The sequence below is a fragment of the Carcharhinus amblyrhynchos genome, chromosome 9, assembly GCF_965287045.1.
Source record: "Carcharhinus amblyrhynchos chromosome 9, sCarAmb.v2.hapA, whole genome shotgun sequence".
Classification (NCBI taxonomy): Eukaryota; Metazoa; Chordata; class Chondrichthyes; order Carcharhiniformes; family Carcharhinidae; genus Carcharhinus; species Carcharhinus amblyrhynchos.
Window position 1 is genome coordinate 103,028,429 of NC_137332.1, and position 25,033 is coordinate 103,053,461.

The 25,033-nt window shown below is 45.6% G+C and overlaps 1 protein-coding gene across 9 annotated transcripts in view; it reads left to right on the forward strand.

Moving 5' to 3' along the window:
- LOC145348154 (discoidin domain-containing receptor 2-like) overlaps nt 1–25,033 on the forward strand; it is a 180,370-nt gene that overhangs the window by 144,288 nt on the left and 11,049 nt on the right. For all 9 annotated transcript variants that reach the window (XM_080196332.1, XM_080196335.1, XM_080196331.1 and 6 more), the window contains 3 exons: nt 15,583–15,827; nt 18,206–18,333; nt 20,489–20,686. In XM_080196332.1, the coding sequence (XP_080052458.1) occupies nt 15,583–15,827; nt 18,206–18,333; nt 20,489–20,686 (571 nt within the window). The remainder of the gene's footprint in view (nt 1–15,582; nt 15,828–18,205; nt 18,334–20,488; nt 20,687–25,033) is intronic.

Consider the following 25,033-nt stretch of genomic DNA (forward strand, 5'->3'; position numbering starts at 1 on the left):
GGTAGTACTGGATTGGGAGTGGTGATTGTAGTTCGGAGGGGAGGGGAAGGGGAAGGGGGTTTGGGGGGGGCAAAATGTTGCAGATACCCACCCCATTAAGGAATGGCCCCTTGACTTCTGAAATGTTCCTGACATGCTGGGGAATTGAAGAATCATAAGACCATAAGACAAATGAGCAGGAGCAGGCTATTTGGCCCATCAACTCTGCTCCACCATTCAATGAGATCATGACTGATCAGATGCAATAATCCTCAACTCCACTTTCCCACCTTATTTCCATATCCCTCAATTCCATCACTGATCTATCACTAACTCAACCACCTGGAAACTGATAGGATCGGGGGGAAGGGGGGGAGGTGGTGGGTAAGGGGTCAGTTTTTATGCCCCAACTCAATTTTATTTTACACTCCAAGTCAGTGGGGTGTGGTGGTGGTCTTGGGGGGGTGGGTCGGGGTGGGGGGGGGGGGGGGGGGGGCATGGCAGGGGTTGTGTAAGACTAAAGTTTCTACTTTTGGAGGACCACCCATGGGATTAGATGGTTAGGTTACAATGAGCAGTTAATAGGCAGTGTATCTATACAAAGACCGATGACCCTGCTACCCTGAAACCTGTACTTGCTTAGAACCATGCTATAAGTGTCAAGTTACATTTTTTAAGCTTAACACAGAGCTGATCCTAACTGGTTCTTCACTACCACTTCAGAGCAAATCCAAGTACCGAGACTGTCGCAGATAACTTATAATTTATATTAAAGATTTGAACATTGGAATCAAACATACAATTTCTAAATTTGCAAATGATGCCAAAATGGGCTGGAAAGTCAAGACCGACTGCAAGGAGTTACAAGAGGATGTTAATAAACTTGCAGAAAGGGCAAATAAAAGTCAGCATAATCACAGAGGACCATAGGCTAACTGGTGGTGATTTAACTTGAGGGTCATCACACCTCAAGCGAGAGGCAAGGTTGAGAAGGCAGAGCTTGAATAACCTCACCAGTATAGGAATTGAACCAACGCTGTTGGCATCGCTAACCACCCATTCAGCCAACTAAGCTACCAATCCCTCAAAGAAAGGGCAAATAATTGGCAAAGGAAGTGAAGAACTGAGGTGAACTAAAGTGAGGTAGTACAGTTTGGTAGGAAGGATAGGCAGGTCATTCAAATCTAGCTGTGGTGGAGAGCAAAGGGATTTCAGAGTACATCAATCCCTAAGGTTGCACCACTGGTTAGCAAGAACATTGCTTAAAAAAAATCAAATTAAGCGCCAGTCAAAAAGCAAAATAATGCAGGTGCTAGAAATCTGAAATTAAACAGAAAATGCTAGATAAACTGAGCAGCACTGGTGCCATCTGTGGAGAGAGAGAAACAGAGTTAATGTTTCAGATCAATGACCTTTTGTCATAACCAGGAGAAAGTAGAGATGTAATGTATTTCGAGCAAGGGAGGAGTAATGGGCGGCACTCTCCCACAGGAACAAATTCCTTGCACCCTGCACTCTTTAAGGGCTCCAAACGATTCTCCCAGTTCTTCCATCTCCATTATTTGTTGTGATGGTGCAACTTTCCCAACCAGCCTTTCTGAGCTTTCTCCTCAACCAAGGATTCCACCTTCTCCTGCTCCACATTGGTTGACAGGGCCCTCAACAGTGTCCACCATATCTCCTGCACCTCTGCTCCCAACCCTTCCTTCCTTCCGAGAACCAAGATTGGGTTCCCCTTGTCCTCACCATCCACCCCACCCACCTCCAAATTAGGCAGATCACTTTCCATCCGCTCCACCACCTCCACCATTAAATACTCCCTCTCCCCAGTTTTCAGCATTCCGAAGGGACCATTCCTGCCAAATTACCCTGGTTGGTTTAGCTCAGTTGACTGGAGTAATGCCAATAGTGTTGGTTCAATTCCCCTATCGGTTGAGGTTATCCACGAAGACCCCTCATTCTCAAGCTTGCCCCTCATCTGCAGTGTGGTGACCCTCAAGTTAAAATCACCACCAGTTAACTCTCTCCTTCAAAAGGGGAGAGCAGCCTATGGTCATCTGAGACTATGACGACTTTACCTATTATCCTGGTCCACTCCCCAATCACTTCTCACAGTGTGATCTCCTATGTGTTGGTGAAACCAAGTTCAGATTTGGGTGATCTCCTTGTGGAGCACCTCTTGTATAGTCTGCAAACGTGACCCTGAGCTCCTGACGATCTCTCATTTCAATTCTCTACAATGCTCTCATAGTGACATCTCTGTCCTTGTTCTGCAGCACTGTCCCAATGAAGCTGAACATAAATCTGAGGAATGGCACCTCAACTTTAGATAGGCACTTTGCGGCCTTGCGGACTCAACATTTAAGTTCAATCATTGCAGACTATTAACTCTTGTCACCCTCCCACTTAGTTTTTTTTTCACCTTTTCCTTGAATGTTTTAGCTCTGCTATTATTTAGTTCTTTCAGGCAGCAGCACACCTGCTCTTGGCACATCTATTGTTTCTCCTCTTGCCTCATTGCCATTCCATTTGCCCTTTAATCTTACATTCCCATTGTTCAATCTCTCCACCCTTCCAGCCTGACACAGACCTTCCTTGTGTCTTGGTCCCAATGCGCTGTTACATCTCTTTCCAGTTCTGATGGAAGGTCACAGACTTGAAATGTTAACTCGCATTCTGCCCAAGCAGAAACTGCCTGACCTGCTGGGTATTTCAGGCACTTTCTGTTTTTAAAGCTTTATAGCAGGGCTTTATTACGAGAGGGATTGAATTGGAAAAATAGGGAATTTATGCTCAAGCTGCATTGACCCTTAGATCATACAATAACTTGTATTTATAAAGCTCCCCTTAACAAAAGGAAGGATCCAAAGCTGCTTCATTATAAAACAAGATATGACTTTGAGCCACATATAAGTGTCAGATGACCAAAAGTTTGGTCAACCAGATAGATTTTAATTAGTGTCTTGAGGGAGGAAAGCAAGATAGAGAGATGGAGAGGCATAGTCAGGGAATCCCAGAGCTTTGAGCAACTGCGTGCACCTTTGGTCCCTTTATTTAAGGAAAGATATATTATCATTGGAAACAGTGCAGAGGAGGTTTACTAAGATGACCCTGGATATGGACAGACTGTCACGCAAGGAAAGATTAAACAGGTTGTGTTCCTTGGAGTTCAGGAGACTGAGAAGTGATATGACTGAAACAGATTCTAAGGGAATTAAACAAGGCAAATGTTGGGAGAATATTCATGGGAAAGTGTAGGACCCAGGGACATAGTTGTAGAATAAAAGGGTGCTGCTTTAAGACAGATTTGAGGAAGAATTTCCACTCTCAAAGAGTGGTGAATCTTTGGAATTCTTTATCCCAGGAAGCTGTGGAGGTCGAATCCTTGAACATTTTCAAGGCTGAGATTTGATAGGTTTTTAATCAGTAGGGGAATCACAAGTTGCGGAGAGACGGCAGGAAAGTGGACTTAGCGAGTGTTAGATCAGCCGTGATCTTATTAAATGGTGGAGCAGGCTGGAAGTGCTGAATGCCTCCTCCTGTTTCTATTTCTAATGGTTTTATGAAGGCGTGGCCACCAATGGTGAAAGGATTATAACTTGGAATGCACAGTAGCCAGAATTGCAGGAGCGCAGACATCTTAGAGGGTTGGGAGGTGAGACAGGCAGAGAGGATTGCAGAGATTGTGATGCCATGGAGGGATTTGAAAACCTGGATGAGAATTTTAAAATTAAGACATTGCTCAAACGGGAGCTCACGTAGGTCAGCGAGTACAGGAGCTACAAGGAAACAGGACTCTCACTGTGAGTTACAATATGGGCAGCAGAGTTTTGGGTGAGCTCCGGTTTACAGAGGGTAGAATGTGGAAGCTCAGCCAGGAGTACACTGGCTAGTCCTGTGGTCGCAAAGGCATGGCTGAGTGTTTCAGCAGCAGAGGACCGAGACAGGTAAATTTGAGCCATGTTACAGAAGTGGAAACAGGAGGTCTTTGTGATGACCTGAACCTGAGGGCGGTAGCCTTTCTTAGGATGTGGCACCGAAGTTTGATCTCAGACTGCAATCAGGGAGAGGAATAGAGTCAGTAACTGAGGCAGGAAGTTTGGAATGGGGGACCAAGAACAGTGGCTTCAAATCTTCCCAATATTTAACATTGGTGCCTGCCCTGCTAGCAACATCAGCTCCTGATAGATCCGGGTGCCATTTTTTAAAGAATTGAAGAATTTCCCCCCTCCCCGCCCCAATCCCCCACAGGACCACTATAAGGGGGCACTGCCAAGATATTGCCTGGGCATGTCCCTCACCCGGCTGGGGGGCTGGGCTTACCTGTGCAACCCTGCACATTCTGTTCACCAGCTCCCCATTTTTAAAAACCTTTTGCAAACCTTGCTGACATGACATCACACTGCCCAAGTGGGGAGAGGTCGGGGTGGCAGGGGAGGGGAGATGCTTTCCTACGTGTTACGTAGGGGAGACCCACTAATTATATTAAAATATATTCAAATGGGCTCCCCGTCAGTCTACATCACTAGCCCGAATGGGAGTACGGGCAGACAATACAGTGTGGAAATCCTGTCGGTACAAAAGCCTGTTTTGGGACTCCCCCTCAATTCTCCACTCCCTCCATCATTCCCGTCCACTAAAAGTGGGGGCGGTAAATGCCCCCCCTCTTCATTTTTAGCAAGACAATCAAAAAAACACAAGCTCCAGGCTTTACTTTTGGAGGACAAAAATTGAAAGAAAAGGCAATTAGAACCACAAAAAAGTTACAGCATAGAAGGAGGTCATTCAGTCTGTCTTGTCCATGCATCCTGATGACACCCAAGTGCTCTTTCTAATCCCACCTTCCTGCACCTGGCCCATAGCTCTTACAGGACTTAAGGTGCAAATCCAGGGACTTCTTGAAAAAGTTTAGGGTTTCTGCCTCCACTACCAACTCGGGCAACAAATTCCAGACGCTACCACCCTCTGCATAAAGAAGTTCTTCCTCATGTTTCCTCTACACCTACTGCCACTTATCTTGAATCTATGTCCCCAAGTTCTAGAATTCTCTAGCACAGAATTATGCTAGACCCATACAGAATTCTGGTTAGACCACAGATAGAGTACTGTGAGCAGTTCTAGCCGCAATATTATTAAAGAGGATGTAGAGGATGCAAAGAATATTTAGCAAAATGATGCAAGAAGTGGGTGGCTATGCATATCAGGACAGGATTAACGGACTGGGTCTCTTTTATCATTGAAAAACAAAAAACTAAGGGGCAACCTATTAGAGAGATTTTTAAATTATGAGAGGCTGAAGAATGTTTCCTCTCATGGGGAAGAGGGTAACTAGAGTCCATCAATGTAAAATAGCAAGAAATCCAATCCAGAAGAAACTACTTTATGTAAAGAGTGATGAGAATTGTGGAACTCGATACCACAGAAGTAAATAGTATGGATACATTTGAGGGGAAGCTAGACCAGGAACAAGGGAGAAGGGTAGAGGGTCATAATGGTCAATTTAGATGAGGAAAGATGATGCAACACTATCCCTTTTGGTACTATTAGACAAGGGCAGTTTGCACACTATTTACACACTATTGGATCTATTTTATTCCCACCCACTCATTATGAAATTGAAGGGATGGCAGGAGTGGGAGGAGCAGGGACAAAGCTGGTTCCCTTTTGACCTGCCTCTGACATAGTTAGTAGTAGAGTATTACTAAGCAGGTGTATCAAACCAGAAATCTCACGGAAACCCACCCAGGGAATTAGGTGAAAATTGCCCATAGTGTAACTGTTGTTGACTCTCATGCTATAAAGAATGGGTGTTAAAGAAAAACCTTAACTTGACTTATAAATAGATGCTTGGTAGCACAGAACTTGAGTATCACTGTAAAAACAGCCATGATGTCACACCTTTTCATCTGTAACTCATCAGGGCAGAAGCTAGAATACCAAATTTTAGAGAGAACAATTTATACTGCATGAGAAAAAGGGTGCTGGTTGGAATTGCCCCTGGAAGGGTAAGGTATCTTAAAAACTGGACTACACATAACTTCACATACCACGTGTTACCACCCGATTTTTATCTTAGTACCTAGGGCAAGGAATGTAGAGCCCACATGTGTATATACATGATATTATTTTTTAATATTTATTTGTTCAAGGGATGTGGGTGACACTGGCTGGGCCCAGCATTTACTGTCCATCCCTAATTACTAATTACTTTAATCCCTAATTATTTTCCAAACGTCGCTGGATTCCGGGGAAGTGCCGGAAGATTGGAAAACGGCTAATGTTACGCCGTTGTTTAAGAAGGGTGCCAGGCAAAAGGCAGGGAATTATAGGCCGGTTAGTTTAACGTCTGTTGTAGGTAAAATGTTAGAATCCGTGATCAAGGAGAAAATAGCGAGGCATCTTGAGGAGAATTGTTTGGTAGAGCAGACGCAGCACGGTTTCGTTAAGGGGAAGTCGCGTCTGACAAATTTGTTGGAGTTCTATGAGGATGTGTCTAGGGCGGTGGATAGAGGAGAGCCGGTGGATGTGGTCTTTCTTGATTTTCAGAAGGCGTTTGACAAGGTGCCTCACAAGAGGTTATTGCAGAAGGTCAGGGGACATGGAGTTGGGGGTAGGGTGTTAGCGTGGATAGAGGATTGGCTGTCAAATAGGAGGCAGAGAGTGGGGGTCAATGGGTGCTATTCGGATTGGCGGTTGGTGACGAGTGGAGTGCCCCAGGGGTCGGTGCTGGGGTCTCAGCTATTTACCATTTATATAGATGATCTGGAGGAGGGAACTGAGTGTATGGTGTCAAAATTTGCTGATGACACCAAGACTGGTGGAACGGCAAATTGTGCGGAGGGTGTGCAGATTCTGCAGAGGGATCTAGATAGGCTGGGCGAATGGGCCAGGAACTGGCAAATGGAATTTAATGTTGGCAAATGTGAGGTCGTCCACTTTGGCAGGAATAATGGTAGGAAGGACTATTACTTATGTGGCGAAAAACTGCAGCATGCAACGGTGCAGAGGGACCTCGGGGTCCTTGTGCATGAGTCGCAAAAACCCAGGCTGCAAGTGCAGCAGGTGGTCAGGAAGGCGAATGGGATGCTGGCCTTCATAGCAAAGGGGATTGAATATAAAAGTAGGGAGGTCTTGCTGCAACTGTACAGGGCACTGGTGAGGCCGCAGCTGGAGTACTATGTGCAGTTTTGGTCGCCGCACTTACGCAAGGATATTTTGGCCTTGGAGGGAGTGCAGAGGAGGTTTACTAGGCTGATACCGGAGTTGAGGGGGTTGAGCTATGAGGAGAGGCTGAATAAACTAGGCTTGTACTCGTTAGAGTTTAGAAGAATGAGGGGAGATCTCATTGAGACGTATAAGATGTTGAATGGGATAGATAGGATAGAGGTGGAGAGGCTCTTCCCATGCAGAAAGGACAGTAGGACTAGAGGGCACAGCCTCAGGATAAAGGGGGGGCAGTTTAGAACGGAGTTGAGGAGGAACTTCTTCACTCAAAGGGTGGTGAATCTCTGGAATTCTCTGCCCGTTGAAGTGGTGGAGGCTGCCTCGCTCAATATTTTTAAGACGCGGGTTGATAGGTTTTTGATAGGCAAGGGGATTAAGGGTTATGGGGAGAAGGCGGGAATGTGGAACTGAGCCACGACAGATCAGCCATGATCTTATTGAATGGCGGGGCATTCAACTCCATGCCCCCTTACCTTCTGCAATAACCTCTTGTGAGGTACCTTGTCAAACGCCTTCTGAAAATCAAGAAAGACCACATCCACCGGCTCTCCTCTATCTACCGCCCTAGACACATCCTCATAGAACTCCAATAAATTTGTCAGAAACGACTTCCCCTTAACAAAACCATGCTGCGTCTGCTCTATCAAGCAATTCCCCTCAAGATGCCTCGCTATTTCCTCCTTGATGACGGATTCTAACATTTTACCTACAACAGACGTTAAACTAACCGGCCTATAATTCCCTGCCTTTTGCTTGCCACCCTTCTTAAACAACGGCGTAACATTAGCCGTTTTCCAATCTTCCGGCACTTCCCCGGAATCCAGCGACGTTTGGAAAATAACCACCAAGGCATCCACTATCACCTCCGCCATTTCTTTCAGAACCCTTGGATGCATTCCATCCAGTCCTGGGGACTTGTCCACAATCAGTCCCTCCAGTCTGTCGAGCACCGCCTCTCTAGTAACAATAATGTCATTGAGACCCTCCAGTCCTACCACCTTTCCATCGCTAACACCCGACAAATTATTCACGTCCTCCTCCGTGAAGACCGAAACAAAAAAGTTATTCAAGACCTCAGCCATTTCCCCATCCCTTACCACTAAGTCCCCCCTCTCATCCTCTAAGGGTCCAACGTTCACCCTAGCCAGCCTCTTCCTTTTTATATATTTATAAAAACTCTTGCTATCCTTTTTTATATTAAGCGCTAGCCCAGCTTCATAGTTTCTCCTACTCTTCTTTATCAACTTCTTTGTCAATCTTTAAACCTCTTTAAACCTCTCCCAATCCTCTTCTCGCCCACTAGTCTTAGCTACTCTAAACGCCTCTGCTTTTAATTTAACACTTTCCTTTACCTCCTTCGTTATCCACGGCTCATTACCTCTCCTCCTACGGTCCTTTTTAACCATCGGAATAAATTTCTGCTGAGCACCAAGAAAGATCTCCTTAAAGATCCTCCACTGCTCCTCAGCAGACCTACCTTCCAACGCGCTCCCCCAGTCAACATTCGCCAATTCTTCTCTCATCCTCTGTTCAAACAAAGGACGCGTGTCCAGGAACCCACTTTCTCCTCCTCCATCTGCACCAGAAACTCCACCATACAATGATCACTCTCCCCAAGAGGATCCTTCACCACAAGGTCCCTAATTCTACCCGCCTCATTACATAACACCAGATCCAAGATAGCTCGCTCCCTCGTCGGCTCCAACACACACTGTTCAAGGAAACTATCCCAGCAGCATTCCAAGAACTCCTCCTCGAGCCCACCGCGTCCAACATGGGTCGACCAATCAATATGTAGATTGAAATCCCCCATAATTATTGCCGTTCCATTCCTGCACACCGCACTTGTTTGCGCGTTAACAGCCCGCCCCACCTCCAGATCATTATTCGGGGGCCTATAGACGACACCCACCAGCGTCTTCCTCCCTTTGCTGTTCCTAATCTCCACCCACAATGATTCCACGTTCTGCTCTTTGGTTCCTATATCATCCCTTGCTACCACCCTGATGCTATCCTTAATCAGCAGAGCTACGCACCCCCCTTTTTCCTCCCACCTATCCTTCCTAAACACTTGATACCCCTGGACATTCAGCTCCCAGTCCCTGTCACCTTGCAGCCACGTCTCTGTAATGGCCACCAGATCATATCCATTTGTGCTGATCTGCACCACCAGCTCATCCACTTTATTCCGAATGCTTCGTGCATTCAGATAAAGTGCCTTCATCCCAGCCTTCACCTGGACCCTATTTGCCAGAACACCACCAACCATACTCACGCCCCCTACTCCCTTTATTATTGGGACATCCTCGGCCTCTTCCCTTACCTGTACCCTCTCCTTAACTTTAGACCCCGTAATGTCACCTACCCTTGCACCCTCCCCCCCCACCCCCAATTAGTTTAAAGCCCTGTCTACAGTCCTATTTACATGATTCGCCAGGACTCTGGTCCCAGCACAGTTCAGACCAACCCCATCCCACCTGAACAAGTCCCACCTACCCCAATACTGATGCCAATGCCCCATAAATTCAAACCCATTCCTCCCACACCAATCCCTGAGCCACCCATTCACTTCCTTAATCTTATCAACCTTACGCCCGTCTGCACTCGGTTCAGGCAGTAGCCCAGAGATAACCACCTTGTTGGTTCTACTTTTTAATTCCATTCCCAGCTTTTCATACTCCCTCCCCAGATCCTCAGTTTGCATTTTGCCTACGTCGTTGGCACCCACATGTACCACAACGACCAGATTCTCACCCTCCCATTCCAGGTTCCTCTGCAGCCCAGATGTGACATCCCGGACCCGAGCACCAGGCAGACAACACACCCTTCTGTGCACTTTGTCATTGTGACAAAGGACAGTGTCAATACCCTTAACACCACTATCCCCAATTACTACTACGTTCCTTTTCACCTTCTCTTTGCCTATGTCCTGCGTCTGCATCACTGTACTGTGTGCAGTTTGCTCACCAACCTCACCTCCCTCGTTCTCGTCCAGACTGGAAGCAAGAACCTCAACCCTGTTATGCAGATTGAGAGGCTGAGGCATCTGCTCCCACCCTCCTTCCTCCGCTCCCCACCCTCCTTCCTCCGCTCCCCACCCTCCTTCCTCCGCTCCCCACCCTCCTTCCTCCGCTCCCCACCCTCCTTCCTCCGCTCTCCACCCTCCTTCCTTCTCTCAGCAGCCCCCTCTTGTTCCTGACCCTTAGAGTTAGCCAGTCTAGGGGGGCTGGATGTCACTTGCACCCCATTGACAATGGCACCCTCTCTCCCCCTGATGAGCCTCAGTGTCTGTAGCTCAGAGGCCAGCTCATCTACCTTGAGCTGGAGCTCCTCCAGCAACCTGCACTTACTGCAGACATGGTCACTGGGATGGACCCTGGGGTCCACCAGCTCCCACATCATACAGAAACAACACATCACATGCCCCTCCATTATTCACTGTAGTAATATTGAAAATTTCAACACGAACTTACCTGGCCCTTTTTCTCCCCAGCCCTTTTGCTCTTAAGCCCTAGTAGCTCACTCTGCTTCCATCTCACTCCGCTGTCCACTCCGACGCTGCCCTCTGTCTACACCAGGCCTCCTTTTAAACCTGGCGCTGTTTTAAAGCCTGCTCCCCCACAAATCCCTGCTATCCACTCCCTTAGAATTCTTAAAGCGGTAAATACAAAAAGCCCGCAAAAATGCTTTTAAATGATTTAAACAGTTCTACAAGGTAAGTTCTTACTACGAAAGTGCTTTAAACTTATTTAAACAGGTTTTTAACAGGTAATTTCTTACCTGTCTCTCTGCTCCTTCACTCGTCTGCTCCAGCTTTTGAGCACTGAGTTGCTGCAATGCATACACATTGGTACACATTGCCACTACTGTCGGTGGTGGAGGGAGTAGATGTTAAAAGTGGTTGAATGGGGTATCGAGATCAAGCAGGCTGCTTTGTCCTGGATGATGTCAAGCTTCTTGAGTGTTGTTGGAGCTGCACTCATCTAGGCAAGTGGAGAGTATTTTATCACACTCCTGACTTGTGCCTTGTTGATGGTGGACAGGCTTTGGGGAATCAGGAGGTGAGTTAGTAACAGCAAAATTCCCAGCCTCTGACCTGCTCTTGTAGCCATGATGTGGAGATGCTGGTGCTGGACTGGGGTAAACATAGTAAGAAGTCTCAAAACACCAAGTTAAAATCCAACAGGTTTATTTGGTAGTAAAAGCCACTAGCTTCCGAAGCGCTGCTCCTTCATTAGGTGAGTGGGATTTCAGTTCACAAACAGGGCATATAAAGACATAAAATCAATTTATAAAATAATGGTTGGAATGCGAGTCTCTACAGATAATCAAGTCTTAAAGGTACAAACAATGTGAGTGGAGAGAGGGTTAAGCACAGGTTAAAGAGATGTGTATTGTCTCCAGCCAGACAGTTAGTGAGATTTTAAGGACAGTTAGTGAAATCTCAAAAGCTCAGAAGGCTTTTGCTACCAAATAAACTTGTTGGACTTTAATCTGGTGTTGTGAGACTTCTTACTGTGTCTGCTCTTGTAGTCCCAGCATTTATGTGGCTCGTCCAGTTCAGTTTCTGATCAATGTTAACCTCCAGGATGTTGATAGTGCGGGGTTCAGTCATAGTAATGACATTGACTGTTACAGGGAGACGATTGGATTCTCCCTTAATGGAGAAGGTAATTGCCTGGCACTTATGCGCACAGATGATAAGTACCACTTGTCAGCCCAAGCCTAAATATCACCTAGGTTTTGCTGCATATGCGAATGGACTGCTTTCAGTATCTGAGGAGTCATGAGTGGTGCTAAACGTTGTGCTGTCATCAGGAAATATCCCCACTTCTAACTTTGTTATGGAGAAAAAAATTAATGAAGCAACTGAAGATGATTGGGCCTAGGATACTAACCTACAGTGATGTCCTCGGACTGGGATGATTGACCCCTTCCTTTTTTCCATGCATGACACAAACCAGCAGAGATTTTTTTCCCTGATTTCCATCAATTCCAGCTTTGCTCGGGCTCCTTGATGCCACACTTGGTCAAATGCTGCCTTGATGTCAAGGCCAATTACCCTCGCCTCACTTCTGGAAAGCTTCACCAGCTGCTGTGAGTTTTGAACCCTTGTCCCTCAAAGCATTAGCCTGGGTCTCTGGATTACTGGTCCAGCAACGTAATCACCATGCTTCCATGTCCAGAGTAGTTTGATTTGTGCTTTGCTTAAAGCACCTTTACTGTGTGGGAGGATAATACATTTATTTCGCTCCTCAAACAACCAAGTACACATTTTACGATTAGGTTCCCTCATTCTTCTACATAGATATGGTTAATGGTAGGTTAGAGAAATATATGAAGGAGAAAGAAATATCAGTTTGTGAACACATAAAGCATGGAGCAGGAGTTAGGCCATTTGGCCCCCTTAAGCCTGTTCCGCAATTTAATAAAATCACGGTTAATCTGACAGTATCCTCAAATCTGCATCCCACCTACCCCCGATAACCTGTCGCTCCCCCTGGCTTCTCAAGAATCTATCCACCTCAGCCTTAAAAAAATTCAAAGATTTTGCTTCCACCACCTTTTCAGGAAGAGAGCTCCAGAGACTTGTAACTCTCTCAGGGAATAAATATCACCTAATCTCAATTTTAAATGAGTGACATCTTCATATTAAACCTTGACCCCCTAGTTGTAGGTTCTGCCACATGAGGAATCTCCACATCCACTCTATCCAGTTCCCTCAGTATCTTGTTTCAATCAAGTTGTCTCTTCCTCTTGTCAACTTCAGCAGATAAATGCCTAGCCTGTTCAATCTTTCAGCAGAAGACAACCTCCCATTCATGACATTAGTCTGGGAAACCTTCTCTAAACTGCTTCTAATGCATTTATATCCTTCCTGTAATAAGGTGATCAATATTGTACACAGCACTCCAAATGTGGTTTCACCAGTGCTCTGAAAAACTGGAGCATAACTTCCCTATTTTTGTATTTACTTCCCATCACCATAACTGATAACATTCTATTAGCGTTCCTAATTATTTGCTGTACTTGCATATTGGCCTTTTGATTCATGCACTAGATACCCAGATCTCTCTGCATCTCATATCTCTGTAACTTCTCACCATTTAGATAATATGCTTTTTTATTCTTCCTGCGAAAATGGACAACTTCACATTTTACCCGCATTATGCTCCACTTGCTGGATTTTTACCCACTCACTTAACCTATCTTTTTGTAGCCTCCTTATGTCCTCCTACTTTTCTTTGTGACATCAGCAAATTTAAAGATATCTTCCCACTCACTCAACCTATCTATATCTCTTTGAAGCCTCCTTATATCCTCGTCACAACTTACATTCCTTATTATCGTTGTGTCATCAGCAAATTTAGCCACCATCCCTTCAATCCCTTCCTTCAAGTGATTTACACAAACTGGAAACAGTTGCGGCCCCAGCACTGATCCTTGTGGCACACTTGTTACATCTTGCCAATTCGAAAAATACACATTTCTGCTTACTCTCTGCTTCCTGTTCACCAGCCAATGTTTTATCTATGCCAATACGTTACCCCTATACCATTTTCTGCAATAACCTTTGATGTGGCACTTTATAAAATGCCCTCTGCAAATCTAAGTATAATACATCCACTTTATCTCTTTATCCACAGCACATTGCTTCCTCAAAAAACTCCAATAAATTGGTTAAACATGATTTATCTTTCACAAAACCATGTTGACTCTGTCAGATTACCTTGAATTTATCCAAGTGTCCTGCCATAGATTCTTTAGTAATAGCTTTGAATATTTTCCCAACAACAGCTAATTGGTCTGTTGTTTCCTGCCTTCTGTCTCCCTCCTTTTCTGAATAATGGAATTACATTTGCCAATTTCCAATCCAATGGACCTTTCTGGAATTTGGGATTTTGGATAATTAAAACCAGTGCACCAACTATTTCATTAGACACTTCTTCAAAGATTCTAGGATGAAGTCCATCAGGATGCAAGGATTTGTCAGCCCCAACAATTCACTCAGTCCTACTTAGTTCACTGATGACTATAATTTTCCTGAGTTCCTCCCCTCTATTTCCTGGTTTATAGCAGTTTCTGAGGTGTTACTTGTATCCACAACAGTGAAGACTGATGCAAAATACCTGTTCAATTCATCTGCTACTTCCTTGTTTTCCATGATCGGCTCTCCAGACTCAGTTTCCATAATATTAATTCTCACTTAGTTAATATGAGAGAAACTTTTACTGTCTGTTTTTATACTTCTGGCTAGCTTTTGCTTGTACTATAACCTTTCCCTCCTTATTGATTTCACTCAACCTTTGCTGTTCCTTCTATTCCTCCAATCTTCTTACCGTCCTTCCACCTGTTTTTGCATGATTATATGCTTTTTTAAGTTTGATGCTGTTTTTAACCTTTCTAGTTAATGGATGGTGTCTCTATCCCCTTTACTTTTTCTTACTTGTTAGAATTGAAAGGGAGAGAATCAGTACCCTCCAATTCCACAGAGACCAGATGAGCCTGAAGTTTCTTTGATTTATTTGTGCAGACAAGGGAACCTATACCCACACAAGATGAAGTATAAGCTTCCCAATCAGCTACAGTATTCTTATACTGTTATAGTTCAGTTACATTTACCAGTCACAAATTAACATGATTTAGTACTTTAATACGGTTACCCAATCAATATTCATTCATGTATACAGTGATTACACCTTCATGTTTACACTATAGTGGCACAGTGATTAGCACTGCTGCCTCACAGCGCCAGGGACCCAGGTTTGATGCCAGCCTTGGATAACTGTCTGTGTGGAGTTTGCACGTTCTCTCTATGTCTGTGTGGGTTTTCTCCGGTTTCCTCCACAATCCAAAGATGTGCAGGTTAGACAGTCACCCAAGGCTGGAATTGAACCCAGGTCCCTGCCAAGTAACCACTGTACCACCCTGTTTGCCAGGGTGGTACAGTGGTACAAATGAGGAGATATTCGGCAGCCTAGTGGTATTATCACTAGACTATTAATCCCAAAACTCAGCAAATGTTCTGGGGATCCAGGTTTGAATCCTGCTATGGCAGATGTTGGAATCTGAATTCAATAAAAACATCTGGAATGAAAAATCTACTAATGGTTATGAAACTATTGTTGACTGCCGGAAAAACACATCTGGTTCATGACTGTCCTTTAGGGAAAGAAGTCCATATCCGGTCTGATCCAGACCCAAAGCAATGTAGTTGACTTTCAACTGCCCTCCAAGGGTAACTAAGAATGGACAATAAATGCTGGCCAGCCAGCGACATCCATGTCGCTGAATGAATTTTTTAAAAAGTTGATGGACTAAGGCAGAGGCGACTGACATTACGGGGATAGATTATTCATTCTCTCCTTTCTCTTTCAGCCTGCAATGGGGAGTACGCAGAGCCTGACCTCACCAAGGTGGCCTTCCAAACTGGATTCCAGAACAATGTGCCACACTACGCTGAGGCAGATATCATCAACCTGCAGGGAGTGACCGGGAATAACACCTATGCTGTACCAGCCATCACCATCGATGCGTTGGCCGGGAAGGACATTGCTGTCGGTGAATTTCCACGACAACGGCTTGTTTTCCGAGAGAAACTGGGGGAGGGGCAGTTTGGGGAGGTAAGTTGTAAGGATGGTGGCAGGGAGATATTTTAAAAATCAATTTGAAGCCTTTACGAAAGGACTTGTGAATAAACTATTGCCTGTTGATCATTTAAAATAGTCCCAAGCTCCAAGTGGCAACCATTCAAACAGCGGATGGTGACTTGAATGTAGTTGGGTGAAATTGGGCAGAGAGTCTCTGCTGAGTCAGCAATGGGCAGGCATTGTGCACAATTGAGCCAGAACCAACCGATGAACTGACCTGCCGTGGCAAATATGCAAAACGCTAAAGAGCAAAGGAGGCTGTCTCCATTGGCTCTTGAAAAGGGGCTGTCCAGCTGGTCACATTCCTTACCCTTTCTCAATGGAGCACATAAATTTTTCCCTTCAAGTGTTCCCATTGGAAAGTTTTCATTGAATCTGCTTCCTCCGCCTTTGTGGGCTGTATTATCTCACTGCACCAAAAAGTCTTTCTCATCTCCCTTCCGGTTCTCTTGCCACGGTGACTCTGTGCTCTTCAGCTACCAGCACCACCTACCACCAGAAACAGTTTCTCCTTATTTGCTGTTAAAACCCTTTGCAATTTTTAACATCACCATTCAATTTCCTCCTGGACCTGTTCTGCTGCAAGTAGAACAACCCCAGCTTCTCCATTGCCCCTCTTGGTATCATTTTGATAAATCCCTTCTGAGCACTCTCTCTCCTAAGGCCTTGTTGTCCTTCCAAAAGTATGGTGCTCAGAATTCAATGCAATTACTGGGGAGATGGTGGCACAGTGGTAACGTCAGGGATGGCATGGTGGTTAGCACTGCCGCCTCAGCGCCAAATACCTGGGTTCAATTCCGGCCTTGGGTGACTGTCAGTGTGTGGAGTTTGCACGTTCTCATGTACACCTGCACGTCTCTCTGTTCCTACAACACCTTTAAAATTGTGCTTCTAATTTTGTATTATCTTTCTTCATTCTTCCTCCATCTCTCTACATTAAATTCCGTAGATTTTGGTATTTATCCTTAGAGCAGGCCTCACCCATTGGCATGTGGGCGACAGTGCCATGCCAATGAGTGAAGCTGTCTGATGCCCCCCCCACATAAATGAAAATACTGGGCAGCACGGTAGCACAGTGATTAGCACTGCTGCCTCATAGCACTAAGGACCCGGGTTCGATTGCCGGCTTGGATCACTGTCGGTGTTGAGTTTCTCCCCGTGTCTGTGTGGGTTTCCTCTGGGAGCTCCAATTTCTTCCCACAGTCTGAAAGACATGATGATTAGGTGGATTAACCCAAACAGGTGCCGGAGAGTAGTAACTAGGAGAATTTCACAGTAACTTCACTGCAGTGCGTAAGCCTTACTTGTGACTAATAAATAAATAAACTTTAAACTTTACTTTAAAACAAAGGATAGATACCAGGCCAGTTCTGAATTCAGGTGTGCAATCTCTGCTGGCCAATTTCATAGAGGTTCCTTGTAATGACTTTAACAATACCCACAATGTGGACCTTCCCGATTAAGGCAGTGATGGCTTGTCCAATCAGGGAGCCCTGCCTGTGTATATAATATGGGGCAGCACGGTTGCATAGTGGTTGGTAGAACCACGGGCTTGGGTTCAATTCCAGCCTTGGGCGACTGTGTATGTGGAGTTTGCACATTCTCCCCATGTCTGCATGGGTTTCCTTTGGGTGCTCCGGTTTCCTTCCAGTCCAAAGATGTGCAGTTTAGGTTCACTGGCCATGATAGATTTCCCCTTATTATCAGGGGGATTAGCAGGGTAAATACGTGGGGTTACAGGGAGAGGGCCTGGATGGGACTGTCATCGGTGCAGATTTGATGAGACAAATGACCTCCTTCTGCACTGTAGGGATTCTATGATGAGCATTTCTATGATAAGTGTCAGGGTTTATATGAGGAAGTACCTGTCTGACTGTTGCTGACTATGTAAATAAATCTAAAGTTTAGAGAAGCAAACACTGGCCTCAAAAGTTATTTTAGTTGTGAGCCAGAGGATTAGAGATAATAGGCAAACTAGCTAGCTGTGGGAATGAGGAGAATTTCCTCTTGCACAGCAAGTTGTTGTGATTCAAAATGCACTGCCTGAAAGGGTGATTCAGTAATAAATTTTAGAAAGGGAACAGCATTGGATTCGAATAAAGAGAAAAATAAGATTTGCAGAGCTATGGGGAAAGAATGAGGGTGGAGTTTCCATGGACAGGATGGGCCACATTGCCTTGCTTTTTGCTATAGGAATCCATGGCTTCACAACAGAGACAAGTGGCTGATTCGAGGGGATTGCAGAGTGCCCTGGACTTCGCTCCCTCATTAGAACTTACAGAATTCTTTAAGAAATCAGTGGTGGAGGAACACACTAAAGCCAATACATTCTCTCCCCAACTTTCCTCTAGGTTCACCTGTGTGAAGTGGACAGTCCTCAGGATTTGGAGAGCCTGGGATTCCCCCTCAATGTCCGCAAAGGTCGCCCCCTGATGGTGGCAGTGAAAATGCTGCGCTCAGATGCCACTAAGAATGCCAGGTGGGGAAATCGGCAGTTGAAAGCACATGCTCATGTGCGCTTGTGTGTATGTGCGCATGTGTGCATACTTGTGTGCATGTGTGTGTGTTTGTACGTGCGCCTGCACATGTGTGATTGCACGTGTATCCATGTTTTTGTGTGCGCATGTTTATGTGCATGAATGCTATTTCTTGGCAAGGAAATGAAGCAGTTACAATACTATGCAGTAATCTCCTTTCGCTGAATTGAAATGCACAAGTAATCTCTGCAACAGGGCCAGTCCTTTTAGCACTCAAATCTATTTTGTCAATCGTGCAATCATGGTTGATCGGAGACCTCATTTCTAACTTAATACCCTTTTGATATCAGAAATCTGAGCATCAATTACCATTTATGGAAGAAAGTTCTAGCCTCTTGTCACTCACAAAACATCTTGCTCCGATTTTAATTTGTATCTTCCATCCTTGACTCTCCAACCGCTGCACCCGCTTCTCAATCACCATTTCTGGATCTTCAAGCTTAACTGCACTTGGCAGTTTTAGATTGAGGAGTTGGCCTTTACTGAACTTCCATCACCCATATCCTCTCAAATCACACAGGGTGCCAATGAACTACCTTCCAACCTCCGTCACCCTGATCTCATCCAAAGTTTTTGCCACCTGTATCCTAACCCGCATTAAGTCCCATTCACCCCTGTGCTTGCCCTGACCAACACTGGCTCCCAATCCAGTAATGTCTCTATTTTAAAATCCTTGTTCTCAAATCTCTCCTCCATGTTCCCCCGTGGCTTCATGCACTCCCCTCTCCCAAATCAAGGGGGCGATTTTCCCATCCTGTTGCACTAATCTTTTAGTGCAGCAGGCTGGGGGAATCACATGTTCCCGCCATGCGCGCATCTCCCAGCACTGGAAAACCTATGCATCTGAACTGTGCTGGAAACGAGCAGGAACACCAGGTAAGTGATTTAAATCTACTTTTAATGCAACTTAAATCTGATTAGCAGGCCCGGAACTGAATTTCCTGAGCTGCTAGCATCTCCCAGCCCATCAGGAGTATTTCACTCCGGGGGGTTCAGATTAGCTCCTCACTTTCAGGGAACTACCAGGACGACCCCACTGGAGTGAAGGGGGGGCAAGTGGGGCCCCGCAGGGGTCGGACTTGGGGTGGGTGACCCCTGGGCCCTCTAGCACTGCTCAAGGGGCCAAGTACCCATGCCCATGGGGCACCTTGGCACAGCCCATCAGGCATGGGGTAGTGCCAAGGGGGCAGGGCCAAGGGGGCTGGGGCCTCTTGAGGGCAGGACCTAGGGCATGATCAGTAGGGGCTTCCACTGCCACTCTGCCATTACAATTGATGGGGACAGGAAGGAGGCCAGTGATCGGGATGGGCTGGGAGTCGGGGTTCTGCTTTCTGGGGGGAGTGGTCAGCTGGGGTGGTCTGACAGGGTGGGGTTCTGCTTTCTGGGGGGGAAAGGGATTCAAGGATCTGTCTGGGAGGAGGGTTGTGGGGTGGGCTGGAGATCGGGCATTGGGTGGAGGGGCAGCACTGCAAAGGTCCTGGGCTGGTGAGCAATCGAGCTGGCTAGCAAACTGCAGGCTGACAGTTCAGGGCCACTGACCATGTGCAGAGACCTGGAGTTATCAGCCTCCCAGCGTGAAACAGCTCCATTCCCTGCATTTTTAATGATATTCCCAATTGTGACGTTGCATTGCATAGAATGTGGGAGATTCTTGTCTGAAGTCACATTGAAAAAACCTGCATGGTTTACAACAGTTTTCCCGTAAATTCAACATTTAGAACTTTTCTGGGAGAATCACAGTCCAAATCTCTGTAAGCTCCCCCAGCTTCAAAGCTCTCCAAGGCCTCTTCAGACCTGTTTTCAACAGCCTTTGCCCAAACTCTGGAATTACCTCTCTTCTGCCCTCTGTCACTAGTCTTTTCTAGATCTTTCTCAAACCCTACCTGTCAACAAAACTTTGGGCACCCATCTTAATATCACCTCATGTGGCTCATGGTCAGTTAGTGATCCAAAAACCCCCTCAGCGTGATGCTTTGAGATGTTTAACAATGTAAAAGTGGTACAGAAAAGCCAGTTGTTGGTTTCGTCGCTGTGTATAGATCTCCTAAGATGACAAGTCCTTGGTCCATGCTTGACCTTTTATCTTTCCCCCAACAGGAACGACTTTCTAAAGGAGGTGAAGATTATGTCGCGGCTCAAGGATCCTAACATTATTCGCTTGCTGGGTGTGTGTGTGCGTGATGACCCCCTCTGCATGATCACCGAGTACATGGAGAATGGGGACCTCAACCAGTTCCTAGCCAACCATGAGCTAGAAGAAAAGATTGCTGGCGCAAGTGATGTCCCGAGCATCAGGTTTGAACCAGCGGCAGAAAAAGAAGCGAACACTTTGTCGCTCAGCAGTGGCATTGTAACCCTGCTTCTTATTGAGCAGCCTTGCTTTGTGTGCAGTCAATTAAAAAGAGCCATCACAGCGCAGAAAGAAGGCATTCGGCTAATCAAGTCTGGGTTGGTTCACTGTTAAGCAATTGAATCAGTCTCATTACCCAATTACCCACCATGGTCTCCCAATGACAACCCCCCCAAACTCCCAGCCATGCCCCTAAAAGTTCAGCACCCTCATGTTATGTTGTGACTTTGTTTGGGACAAAAGATATTTATTGATAAGAGAAAATTAGGTATAGGAGGTTTATGCACCCTCTTAGGCTTAGGCTGGCCTGGGGCACAGCCGCAGTTCCATATGCTTACTACATGGTCCCAGAAATAAAATACCTGAGAGAAAATTCTCTCTGCTGTGATTACTCACTCTCAGTTCCCATTGGTCTCTCAAGTCAGGTGACTCAGTTGTGCCACATCTTCTTAAAGAGACAGGCACCACATACACCACACTTCAAGAGACATTCCAATCTTCCTTTGAAATCATTCATCGCCTCCCATTCCTTCACTCTGGTAGGCAGTGCATTTCCAGGTCACTGAGGAACAAAGCCCTGAGTCGCCTTTGCCTCCCCTTGCCCAAATCCTGAAATCACAAAAATCCAGGTGTAGTCCTGGATTTTTGTGGTTTCAGAATGATTGTAGCAAAGCTTCCCCATTTTGATATTCCATTCCCTGTTGGGCAACATCCCAGTTGCTTTCCTAACCACTCACTGTACCTACCCTTTAAGATTCATGTAGCAGAACAACCCAGATCCCTTTGTGCCCCAGAGGTCTGCAGTCTCTCTCCATTCAAGATAAATTACTTTACAAAACTATTCCAGGTCAAAAATGGCTGAGAGAAATGATTCTTCCTCGAGATTACAAGAGTAAAATCCACCACAGGTGGTCCCCAACCCTTAGCCTGCCGAGTGAGTGAATGCAGTTGTACAGTGAGGAGAACAGCAGCCCCACGTGTGTTAAGAGAGACTGAGCCACTCCATGGTGACTGATCAGTGACCTTAAACCAAGGCAGACACTTTCCTCTGGTCACTGGGGGGAGGGCAAGTTCCATTGCCTAGCACTCCCAACAAGGAACGCTACCTAGACTCCCAAGGATTACGTTATGAGGAGATTTTTAAAACCTACTAGGCCTGTGTCCTTTGAAATTTAGGAAGTTAAGGGGGTGGCTTGCTCAATATTTTTGGGATATTTGAGGGGAGCCGGCATGGGTGGCAAGCAATGATGTTTCTGCTGATTTTGGGGGTTGGGCAAGAGTGGGGATAAGGAGGAGGGGGTGGGTGGAGAGTCTATAAATTGGAGCCAGACCTTTCAGGAGTGAAAATTAAGAAAATCATCCACACACGCCAAAGGCTGGGTTTAGTTCTACCATCACGGCAATCTGCCAACAGGCCTGCCGAAGATCAGGTGCAGGTTCGTGGTGCTTGGGTGAGGCCAATTGAATGGGGGCAAACTCATGAATGGGAGTGACAAGATGCTTGCCACGACATCAAGTTGGCATAGAAACAAAAAGCAGGAGTAGTCCATTTAGCCCCTTGAGTCTGCTCCACCATTCAATACAGTCATGGCTGATCCTTTATCTCAATGTCATGTTCCTGCTTTCTCCCATAGACCTTAATGTCATTAAAATCTAAAACATTTATCACTTTGTCAGATACATTCAGTGACTTGCCTTCCTCAGACTTCTGTGGCAAAGAAAACCACAGGTCCACCACCCTCCGAGTGAAGAAATTAACCTTCATCTCAGTCCTAAATGGTCTACTCCATATGCTGAGACTGTGACCCCTATTCTGGATTCCACAACCAGGGAAAACATGCTCCCTGCATCTAGTCTATCCAGCCCTGTTAAAATTTTATATGTTTCAAACAGATCTCCTCTATTCCTTCTAAACTTTCATGAACACAGGCCCAGTGAAACCAGTCTTCAATTGAGGTAGATAAGATGCTAAAAGGGATTAACGGGGTAGACGTGGAGAGGATGTTTTCACTTGTGAGGCAATCTAAAATGAAAGGTCATTCTCAGGATAGCAGGCTTAAAACAGGGATGAGGAGAAATTACTTACAAAAGGGTCGGGAGTTTGTGGAATTCACTATCTCAGAGTGCAGTGGATACTGGGACACTGACCAAATTGAAGGGAGAGGTGGACAGAATTTTATTTAGCAATGGATTGAAGGGCCATGGTGAACAGGCAAGGAAGTGTAGTTGAGGCTGAGATGAGATCAGCAATGATCATATTTAATGACGGAGCAGATTCGAAGGCTGAAATGCCTACTCCTGCCCCTAGTTCTTAAGTTCTTATGAAAACAGAAAGGGCCGATGATTCACTCGCTTTCCCTACTGTTCCCTTTCCTTGCTGGCAGCCTGCCACATGTCCACCGCTCTGGGCAGCAATAGGCAACCTCAGGCTTGAAATCAGGCTTGTTCACGAGCCATGACCCCCCATGATTAAGATTAACTTTATTTAATACACACCAAATATTTCATAATGAGTTATAGAAAATACTTAATCATTTATATATTAATAGAACTGTCATCAACTTCAAATGTGAAAACAAAAGAATATTTATACTTTGAAGGCACTCCTCTCATCGTTAATGTTGTGAGCAATTAGCAACACCTCACTGCATTTGCCCTTGCTTTACATGCGTTTTACTTCAGTCATATCGGTAGGAGAACACTATGGGTCAGAAATTAGTGGAATGTGGCAACCCTGCATGTGAACAACGGTCAACAGAATGTCTCATGGGCTGCACTCAGAACCCAGATGGGCTGTATGCAGGTTGCACCACCACTGACTGAGGGACTCAGATCTGTGATGCCAACTTAAAAGCTTGCCCTCCCCTTCCTCAAATGCCTTTCCCTGCATGTCAGTTATGCCAGTACTACTCAGTCCTGAACTCCCTGTCTGAGGCACAACCTCGCAAGAGTCTCAACACAGTGCGCTTTTTTTTCCAAGATCAATCCGATGCTCAGTTGTGTGACTCAGCTTCCTGGAAATCCACAGGGACTGTCAAAGTGAGTCAAGGAAGCCAAGTACAAGTTTTGCTCAGTGGGCTACTGAAAGTTTATTGAATTCCACCGAACCGGGGAAGCAGAATTATGTTGCATCGAATCACAATAATGCAAATATGTACAGCAATGAGCTTCCCACCGTTGTTTTAATCATGTGCATTTTCTCTGCTGCCAGGAGTCTGATGTGGTTTTCCTGGACAGTTCTCTGCACTTATCCATCATCTTTCCCACTCCAGCATTCTTCCCAAAATCCAGCCCCCAAGTGGGGTAAAAGTCCGGAACTCTCTACTACAAATGGACTTAATGCTGGATGAAATATCAGTCTTAAATCTGAGATCAATAGATCTTTGCAATCCAAATTCTGTCTTTTCAATTAATACATGGCACGTGAGCCTCCATTCAAATGAATACGCACCATTCATTCAAACATTAAAGAGGTTTTGCCTGATTTATTAGGCAGCACAGTGGCGCAATGGTTAACACTGCTGCCTCACAGCTCCAGGGGCCTGGGTTCAATTCTGGCCTCAGGTCACTGTCTGTGCAGAGTTTGCACATTCTCCCCCTATCTGCTTGGGTTTCCTCTGGATGCTCCAGTTTCCTCCCACAGTCGACAGATGTGCAGGTTAGGTTGATTGGCCATGCTAAAATTGTTCCTTAGTGCAGGGCGATTATCAGATTAAATAAGTGAGGTTGTGGGATAGAGCCTGGCTGGGATTGTTGTCAGCGCAGACTTGATGGGCCGAACGGTCTCCTTCTGCACTGTAGGATTCTATGATTCTATGTTTGGATTTATGGGGACAGTCTCATTTGTATAATCCTTAGTTTCTGGTCTTGTCCACAAGTGGTGGAAGCACCTTCTCCATATTTACCGTGTCAAAACCCTTTAATATCACAACAATTCTTATCACGTCATTCCCCATGATATTCTCATCTTTTCAAGAGAAAACAACCCAGGCTGCTCAACTCTGCCCAATAGTTAGAACTTTGATGTCACATATCTTTCAGGCAAATCTATTTTTGCACCACCTCTACTGTCTGTATTTTCCTTTATATAAAACAGTGCATGGTACTGCATGGTCTAACCAAGGTCCCTACAAGTCTAAGGTAACATCTTTGCTTTCAGTTCTGGAAAGGATCATAAAAACTAGGACCAGAAGTAGGCAGTTCAGTCCCTCAAGCCTGTTCTGCCATTCAATATGATCATGAATGATCTCATCTTGGCCTCATCTCCACCTTCCTGCCTGCTCCCCATAACT